Here is a 9,501-nt window from a genome sequence, read left to right on the forward strand (position 1 = left end):
AATACATACCAAAAAATTCTTACTAATAGCAGTATATGATCAAAAAGTGGTTTAGACACTGGATTAGTTTGTGAGGCTGCCATAACAAAATACCACAGACTAGAGGCCTAAACAACAGAAATTTGGTTATATTTCCAGAGGCCAAAAATCCAAGATTAAGATACTGGCAGCACTGGTTTCTCCTGAAGCCTCTCCTTGTCATCACACACTCTGTAAATGTCTGTGTCCTAATCTCTGCTTATAAGGACACCAGTCATATTGGTGTCATATACAAATAACCTTGTATAATTTAATTACTTCTTTAAAGGCCTTTCTTCAAAAACAGTCATATTCTGAGGTACTGGGGATTAGGACTTCAACATAGGAGTCTGGAGGACACGATTCAGCTCATAGCATTAATAAGGGGAAGTAGAGCGTGTCTCTAAATTTTAAACGAAATCCCAGAGTCAGGGTAAATTGATACACAAGAAAGGACAAGAAAGGCTGTCCTGGTATGGAAGTAACCTGAATGTCCATCAACAGATGAATGGATTGAGAAGGTGTGGTACATGTATATACAGTGGAATATTACTCGGCCATAAAAAGTAATAAAACTGGATGGACCTAGAGTCAGAGTGAAGTAAGTCAGAAAAAGAAAAATTTCATGTATTAATGCATACTTATGAACCTATTTTCAGGGTAGGAATAGAGACACAGACATATAGAATGGCCTAGTGGACACGGGGAGGGAAGGGAAGGCTGGGACAAACTGAGAGAGTAGCGTTGACATATATACACCACCATGTGTAACGTAGAGAGCTAGTGGGAAGCTTCTGGAAAGCACAGGGAGCTCAGCTCAGTGCCCTGTGATGACCTAGTGGGCTGGGGTTGGGGAATGGGAAGGAAGCTCAAGAGGGAGGGGATATACGCATACACATGTATACATACATACATGTATACATACAACATTCACATACAGCAGAAACTAACACAACATTGTAAAGCTATTCTCCAATTTTTAAAAATCAGATTTTAAAAAATGGGGAAAAGGGCTGTCCTGAAATGGAAGGGCACACTTGTGCATGTGTGTGTGTATACGTGCACATACACACACATGTAGCAGCTCCGGGACCCAGCAAGCACACCCGAGGCCCCTGAGACCCTCGTTCTGCAGGAAAGAGGCACTCCTGGAGCGAGCCAGGACCCGTTGCCACCAGCTGGAGGAGCTCAGGCAACTGCAGTCTTTCCTGCAGGACTCCTGTGAGGTGGGCCATGGCGGGGAGCAACTGTGATGAGGGGAAGGGCTTGCCCAGAGGAAAGCCACCCTTCTTCAGGACATCCCAGGGGTTAGAGAGGAGGAGAGCCCTAGGCAGCAGAGCCTCATCCTCCCTGTGTGCCCAGATGGCCGCCTGGCTGAGGGAGAAGAACCTGGTGGCCCTGGAAGAGGGCTGGTGGGACCCAGTGGACCTGCAGGCCCAGTTGCAGCAACAACAGCATCTCCAGGCGGAGCTGGACACCCGTGCACACCACCAACAGAGGCTGCAGATGGTGAGGCCCTGGGCACTGGGGACCGGCTACAGGCCAGAGAAGGAGCTGACCCCACAGAGCCCTGGCAGCTGGCCCTGAGTCACAGCTGGGGTGGCCGACCTTCGAGTGCATTGTATACAGATGCCATGCAAGGCACCAACGGGTAGTGGCTTCCCTGGGGCACCCCCTCTCCAAAAATATTGCCTTTTCAAGAATTTTAAGGACTGCGTTTTGGCATGATAGTTTTTAAAACTCTTGGAAAGATGTCAGAGGATGGAGAGTCAGGGCACAGCCAGCTGTCCTTTGGGTGTAGGAGTCAAAGCATGCTGCTGCTGCTAAGTAGCTTCAGTCGTGTCCAACTCTGTGCGACCCCAGAGACAGCAGCCCACCAGGCTCCCCTGTCCCTGGGATTCTCCAGGCAAGAACACTGGAGTGGGCTGCCATTTCCTTCTCCAATGCATGAAAGTGAAAAGTGAAAGTCAGTCGTGTCTGACTCCTAGCCACCCCATGGACTGCAGCCTACCAGGCTCCATGGGATTTTCCAGGCAAGAGTACTGGAGTGGGTTGTCATTGCCTTCTCCGAGTCAAAGCATAGCACCTTTTAAATTTACCCTCTTCCACCTACAAAGGGCACGACCTGGTCCCAGATTGCCTCCCTCTGATATTAAGTGCCCTGCCAAGTATGTGAAATGTTTGATCCCATTTAAACAAAATACCCATTATTATCACCATTATATGGATAAGGAAAATGAGCTCAGAGAGGTTAAGAATTTGCCTGAGATCACACAGCTAGCACGCAGACTCTGAAACGGTGGGACTGGTAGCTGAAGGCAACCCCAGAGCCCTGAGACCAGCAGTCCTGAGTCCACGAGGTATGTTCTGTGTTGTGGCTGTAGGAGGGGCAGAGGCTGCTACAGGATGGCCACTTGGCCTCAGAGACCATCCAGGAGCGGCTGCAGGAGCTGAGAAAGCTCTGGGAGGAGCTGCAGGCCCAGAGCCAGAGGAGGGCAGCCAAGCTACAGGAGGCCCGTGAGGTGAGGCTGCGTGGTGGAGTGGGCTGGGTACAGCTCTTGGCCTCTCCTCTTCACACTCGCATTCTGCCCCAGGCCCTGCGTCTGCGACGGAGCATGGAGGAACTGGAGAGCTGGCTGGAGCCTGTGGAGCTCAAGCTGAGAGTCCCCATCGGGGGCCAGGACCAGCCTGGGCTGGACGAGCTCCTGGGGGATCAGGGGGAGCTGGAGGCAGCAGTGGACAGGCAGGTCGGGCGGGCACAGGCCCTGCTGGGCCAAGCCCAGGCCCAGGCCTGTGTCCAGGAAGGTCACTGCCTGGCCCGAGACGTGGAAGAGCAGGCCCAGCGGCTGCTTCAGAGGTAACACCCACCCCTCCTCCCTGTCCCCCAGCCCAGCTCCTCAGGGCCTGCCCAGCCCATGGCGAGGGACAGAGTGAGTGAGTGATGTGCGGGTCACAGTCTGGCCCCAGATCCTGACAACCGGGGTCCCACCTGCCGCTGGCCCGCCCTCCACCGCTGCAGGTTCGAGAGCCTGCGGGCGCCCCTGCAGGAGCGCAGGACAGCCCTGGAGGCCCGGAGCCTGCTGCTGCAGTTCTTCAGGGACGCAGACGAGGAGATGGCCTGGGTACAGGAGAAGCTGCTCCTGGTGGCCGCCCGGGACTGTGGCCAGAGCCCAAGTGCCCTGCGGCGCCTGCAGGAGAAGCACCAGGTGTGGGCCTAGAGGGACAGGGACTGTGCCCACAGTCGCCTCTGGTTCTGGGAGCTTCTGCCTCCGGGAGGTTCTGGGGGTCCTAGGATTCTTTGTTGGTCAGAAGGCAGGGTTCTGTCTGGGGGAATCTGTGGGGTCCCACTGGGCTTTGGACATAACTCCCAGGTCCCCCAAGGAGCACCCAGGAGCATGTCCCATGCCATCTTCCTCTGACTCCACAGAGCCTGGAGAGTGAGATGAGCAGCCACGAGGCTCTAACCCGGGCGGTGGTGGGCACAGGGCGCAAGCTGGTACAGGCTGGGCACTTTGCTGCCCGCGATGTGGCTGCCCGAGTGCAGCAGCTGGAGGACGCCATGGGCCGCCTGCGGGCAGAGGCTGCACAGAGGCGTCGGCGGCTACAGCAGGCTCAGGAGGCCCAGTACTTCCTGACGGAGGTAAGGGATGCTGCAGGGCACGAGAGGGTGGGCATGAGGGCACCCAGAGTGTAGGCAGGCCTGGAAGGTCACCCCCAGGTGGGGCTCCAGGCTCTCTGTGCATTTTCTGTCGCCTCCACTAAGTGGTCTCCTGACCCCGAGGTCTTCCTTCAGCATGTTTCCCAGAAAATGAGCCCACTGGCTTTGGTTTGGTTTGGTTTTGCTATTTTGTCTAAACCAGCGATTCTCAATCAAGGCTCTACATCTGTATCACCTGGAACTTGGAAGCAGTGCTGACACTCAGCTCCATTCCAGACCAAATCAGAATCTTACGGGGTGAGAGAGAGGCAGAGCGAGTTGTTCAAGCTCTCTGATGGTTCTGATCAGCCAGGCTGGGAACCACTCACTGCTCTAATTCTTGAGGCCATGAACTCAAAGATGTGAGTCCTGGAGGGCACCGCCTAGGGAAAACTGTGCTGTCACCCCAGCTCCTGGAGGCAGAATCCTGGCTGGAAGAACGGGGCTGTGGCCTGGACATCGAGGATATGGGTCAGAGTGCCGAGGCCACGCAGGCTTTCCTACGGCAGCTGGAGGCCACCAGGAGGGACCTGGAGGGATTTACCACGCGCATTGAGAGGCTGCAGCAGACAGCAGCCCTCCTTGAGAGTGGGCAGAACCCAGAAAGGTGCGCTGGAGCCAGGCCCAGGAGGGAGGAGCAGGGAGGAGCAGGGAGGAGCAGGGAGGAGCAGGAGGGGCCCCCCCCAAGGAGGTGTGAGGCCTAAGAGCTCCAGGGGGCTTGTCCTTCCTGCTGCAGCCCCAAGGTGCTTGCCCAGATGCATGCGGTGAGGGACGCCCACTCAGGGCTGCTGCAGAGAGTGGAGAGTAGGGGGCAAGGCCTGAAGGAGCAGCTGCAGCTCCACCAGCTGGAGCGGGAAGCCCTGCTCCTGGATGCCTGGCTGGCCAGCAAAGTGGCCACTGCCGAGTCCCAGGACTACGGGCAGGACCTAGAGGCTGTCAAGGTGAGTCACTCCTGAGCGAACCTGGAGGAGAGGAGATTGAGTGGCTTGCAAGGGCAGAGTGGGGTTGGGAGGCACATGGGAAGTGAGGGGTCTCTGGGCTCTGGGAGGATGCCCGGCAGTTCTAAGGGCAGGGCCAAGGGATATCAGAAGTGGCGGATACTGCCAAGCTCTTTGCCAGCTTTGAGGGCTGCTGGACACCACCTCCAGACTGACCTCCCTGGTCCTGTACCCTGCAGCTGCTGGAAGAGAAGTTCGATGCTTTCAGAAAGGATGTCCAGAGCCTGGGGCAGGCTAGGGTGCAGGCCCTGAGGGAGCGGGCAGGCTCCCTGGAACGAGCAGCACCCAGGTGCTCTCCTCAGATTCAAGCACAGAGGAGTCGCATTGAGGCCTCTTGGGAGAGGCTGGATCAGGCAGTGAAAGCCCGCACACAGGTAGGTGCCCCTGGGCCCGGTCGGGGCAGACAAGGGGCAGGGACATCTGTGCCTTCTTCCTGGGCCAGGCAGCCACCCCAGGTGTGTGTGTGCATGTCTATCTGTGTGTGGAGGGAGGTGGCTGCCTGTAACTCTGTGTGTGTGTGCACGTGCGTGTGTGCATGCCTCTAACTCCTAGTGCCAAGCAGATCAAGTCTCAGTCTTCCACCTTCAGCCCTCTCTGAGTTTCTCCACTGATTTGGTTCTTCCTGGTATAGTTCACACCTCCAAGGAGAAACAGGAAGCCTGTCTGGCCAGCTCTTGACCCCCTCTAAGCTCCCTCTAAGCGCAGACTTCAGGTTTATTAAGACACAGACTAACTGGGCAAGATTTCGCCACCACTTCCCTCTCCTCATCTAGACGTTCTGAGCGGATTTGGGCGCCAAGGAAATCTCAGCGCTCCTCCATAGCCTTCGCTCTCAGGCACAGCTGGCGGTTTCTAGGGAGGCAGCCCGGGTCCCCGAGGCCCTGACAGAGCCCGCATCCTGGCGATGCTGTCACTCAGGGTCCTGGCTGGGCAGACTCCTAAGGCAACCCTCTTCATCTCAGCCAGGTCCCCCAAACCACCCTCCTCCCCACCGTGGGCTCATTTCCACCTGATTCCTAGTCCCCTGTCCTCCAACCTGGCTCATGAACTGGGCACTGAAGACCCTGTTCCCACAGAACGCCCCCAGGGCCCTACCCCATCATCAGTAACATTATGCGCTCATTGATCAGGGGCCATATTGGGACATTTTCTGTGCCCGGTGGTCATGAATGCATCACCAAGCCCCATGGACCTCCTTGTTTAAAAAGTGGCCCAGGAGGCCACATCTCCAGGGAGAGAGGACCCTGGCTCTTCCCAGGGTCCCTCCCTCTTCTCCCAGAACCTAGCTGCCGCCCGTGAGGTCCAAGGCTTGGAGCAGGTAGCAGCTGAGCTCCAGGCCCGGATGCAAAAGAAGGCCACCCTGGTAGCTAGAGATGCCTTCAACCTAAGCCTGTCATCAGTGCAGACTCTGCAGCAACAGCACAGATGTCTGGAGGTGAGGGTCCACCCCCAGGGCCTGCCCACCTGACCTCTTTCCCTGTGTAGGGGGACCCCAGAGTTGGGAAGGAAAGGGAGGGCCTGCTTACCCAGGTCGGGGAGCTGTCCATCCGGAAGCAGAGCCTGACTCCTCAGCGAAGATGGGTGCTTCCTGAAGAGGAGTGGTCATCAGGTTATGGGGGGATGAGGCTGATTCTGTGTTCTGGCGGCAGAGGGAACTGGCAGCGATGGAAAAGGAGGTGGCACAGGTGCAGACGGAGGCCTGCCGCCTGGGCCAGCTCTACCCTGCAGCTCAGGAGGGCCTGGCCAAGCAGCTGGCGGGGGTGCAGGAGGCCTGGGCCACCCTGAATGCAAAGGTCCATGAGCAAGATCGGCAGCTGGAGAAGGCTGCTGAGGGCCATGCCTTCCTCAGACGCTGTCGGGAATTGCTGTAGGTGGCATCCGGTCATTGGCTCAACTCTGCCCTGCAGGGTGGGGGTCACCTCATCCCCTGGTACAGCTCATGCCCTGCCCCCAACCCCAGTCTGCACCCCTGGCCCTGACAGCAGCTTCCCCTCCTCACTCCGCAGAGCATGGGCCACAGAGAAGCAGGCCCTGGTGTCCTCGGAGGAGCTGGCTGGGGATATAGCTCGGGCTGAGGGCCTCCTGGCACTGCATGAGGAGCTGGGGAGAGAAATCAAAGAGTACTGCCTTCAAGCCCAGAACGTACAGCAGGAAGGGCAGCGGCTGGTGGACAGTGGCCACTGCATGTCCCTGGAGGTGCGAGCATGGCTACGGATCTGGAGCTGAGCTGGGCACACAGCCCCATTACCCCAGGCCTCAGAATCCCTGAGCAGGAGGAGAAGGCCAGGCAGTGGGCAGATAGAGGGGGGCAGAGACCAGGAGGGTCTGGACCTCACGGTCTTCCCTCAACACTTATGCTGGGCACTCCAGCCTGGCCCCACCCTGTAGGCATCTCACCCACAACACCCTCTCCCACCAGGTAACTGGGTGTCTGCAGGATCTGGACAGGCAGCTGCGGGCACTCAGAGAGGCCTGGGCCCTGCGCTGGGAACGCTGTGAGGAGAGCTGGCGTCTACAGAAGCTGCGGCAAGAGCTGGACCAGGCCGAGGCCTGGCTGGCCTGCCGGGAGGGCCTCCTGCTGGACCCCAACTGCGGGGTGAGCCAAGGCCCTGCCCCTTAGCTGGCCGCACCATCTGGCAGCTACAGCCTGCTGTTCCTCTCCCTGGCCCCCAGGGCTGGTTTTGAGGGACCAGCTCTCTGCACCCCCATGGGTGGGGCCTCACCCTGGCTTGCTTCTCCCCAGCACTCCCTGTCTGATGTGGAGTTGCTGCTCTGCAGACACAAGGACTTAGAGAAGCTGCTGGCCTCCCAGGAAGAGAAGTTTGCCCGGCTGCAGCAGGAGGCAGAGGTGAGCAGAGGCTGGGGTGAGGGGGCACTGGGAGACAGGGGTGTCCTGTCTCAGCCTGAGGGTTGGGATCCCCCCAGGCACTGAGCCAGTATTTGAGCCTTGGGGAAAGCCCTGTTCTTTCCCTTGCCAGCTGCAAGGTCCTGTCACCCCACATCTGGGTGGGCTGGTGCACAGTGTGGACTTCTGAGCTTGAAGAGATGAAGAACAGTGAGGAGACAGGCGCTCTGTCTGGGTGGGAGGGATGTGGGGAGGAGAGGCTGGGGTGTGGAGCCCCCAGAGCCTGGTCTGACTCATCTGGCTGCTCCCCTCCCCAAGGTGGAACAGAAGCAGCAGGTGAAGGGGCTGAAACCCTTGAGAAGCTGGTGGCCCAGAGCACAGCTGACTGAGACAGGGGACCAGCAGCCATCTGTCCCCATTGAGTCTTGCATACGCTTCACCGCCGTCTCCCCGGAGTGCACAGCGGGGACCCTGGGGGTAAGGAGTCCACAGCCTGAGCCAGCACTGCAACACCAGGGGGTCTGTCTCCAGGGATGAGGAAGTCGGAGACGGTTAGGTGCCTCATCCACTTTCCAGAGGGGGACCCGTCGTCTGTGCTGGTCTTGATGTTTCCCAGGCCCCTTCTTGCATTTTCAGAATGCAAAGGGTGTCCCCACCACGGAGGGAATTTTGGAACTTAAGCAGCAGCTCCTGCCTGGGAGAAGGCAGGTGAGTACCCGGAGATTGCTTCTGCAGCAGCTGCCCCGCAAGAGCCACGCAAGGGTTGAGGGCCAGGGGGCTGGCGCCCACCTCCCCCAACTTAGGACCGTCTGGCTCCTCCGGACCACGTCGCAGTTTCTGTCCTCACCCAGCAGGGGGCGGGCCCTTCCTCCTCCCTCTGGTTTCCCTGGACGACCCCCGGCTCCCCCTTGCCCGTAGGCACCATGGTTCAGTCCAGTTCCCTCCCTGGGAGCCTCTGGACACACACTCAGGTTCCGGTGAGGCTGCTGTGGCCTCACCACCTCCCTCCACGGCCCAGCCTGAGCCTGCCGCATGGCTGCCCTGGGACCCTGGGGGGCAGCTGAGCCTGCTCCAGGAGGAGCGTGGGTGGGTAGGCAGAGGACAAAGGGCCCCCAGGGAAAAGCAGAGACAGTGACACCCCACACACACACACAATCTCTCCTCAGAACACGGCTTCTACAGCCTCCCTCGACCTCGTAGGAGTGCAGCGTGAGAAGCCGGGAGATCACCATGATGGAAAACACACTTTTTCCTTAAGGTGAGGGCCCTGTCGGGGTAGAGACCCGGGCCGGGCCTGGGACAGGCACGGCCTCCGGGAGCAGCTGAGGGGGCTGGAAGCAGGGGTCCCCACACACGTGGGAGGCAGATTTTGACGCATTACTGTCTGGGTGGCAGGCTAACTGCAGGAGAGACCCTGTCTGCAGTGCCATCTGCAGGACAGACTGGGAGCTGGCGGGGCACCCTGAGCAGCTGGACAGGTAGGTCCGGGGGGAGTGGGGGGCGGGGCGGGGCACTGGTTTCCTGGGCCCCCAGCTGCCGGCGTTCAGTGCATCCTTTGATGTTTAACATCTACTACCTCTATGCCTGAGAGGTAAGTGGGAGTGCCTTTTTTCTTAATTTGAAGCCCAGAGAGGGTAAGCAACTTGCCAGAGATGACATAATTAGCAGAAGCGAGGCCAGGTTTGATCCCCTGATGGCCTCCTGGTTCTGTTCCACCCAGTGTGGAATCTGCCAGAGCCCTTCCCTCAAGGATCCTTAAGGGCTTCCCCATGCTCTTCTCTGACACAGGTCTTTTCTGACTCAGTCTTCCGACAGCTCTGAACACACCTCCCTTGGGGTGTCTTGTACAGTGGCCAGGCCCAGTTCTACCCTTGGAAGGGCTCATAGAGAACACCCTTTGGACCAGAAATCTACTGTCATGGTGGTCCGACAGGCCTCACATG

At 58.4% G+C, this 9,501-nt stretch overlaps 1 protein-coding gene across 1 annotated transcript in view; it reads left to right on the plus strand.

The window, feature by feature from the left end:
- The window catches only part of SPTBN5 (spectrin beta, non-erythrocytic 5), a 49,405-nt gene that overhangs the window by 38,053 nt on the left and 1,851 nt on the right, over positions 1-9,501 (plus strand). Inside the window, 18 exon segments of the mRNA XM_070378561.1 lie at positions 1,154-1,244; positions 1,381-1,527; positions 2,403-2,540; positions 2,613-2,875; positions 3,038-3,224; positions 3,446-3,658; positions 4,126-4,322; positions 4,452-4,656; positions 4,893-5,087; positions 5,993-6,148; positions 6,363-6,580; positions 6,720-6,909; positions 7,133-7,309; positions 7,457-7,561; positions 7,877-8,035; positions 8,195-8,266; positions 8,725-8,816; positions 8,954-9,036. Of these exon segments, the coding sequence (XP_070234662.1) occupies positions 1,154-1,244; positions 1,381-1,527; positions 2,403-2,540; positions 2,613-2,875; positions 3,038-3,224; positions 3,446-3,658; positions 4,126-4,322; positions 4,452-4,656; positions 4,893-5,087; positions 5,993-6,148; positions 6,363-6,580; positions 6,720-6,909; positions 7,133-7,309; positions 7,457-7,561; positions 7,877-8,035; positions 8,195-8,266; positions 8,725-8,816; positions 8,954-9,036 (2,888 nt within the window).

Source organism: Bos mutus, chromosome 10, assembly GCF_027580195.1.
Source record: "Bos mutus isolate GX-2022 chromosome 10, NWIPB_WYAK_1.1, whole genome shotgun sequence".
NCBI classification, from domain to species: Eukaryota; Metazoa; Chordata; class Mammalia; order Artiodactyla; family Bovidae; genus Bos; species Bos mutus.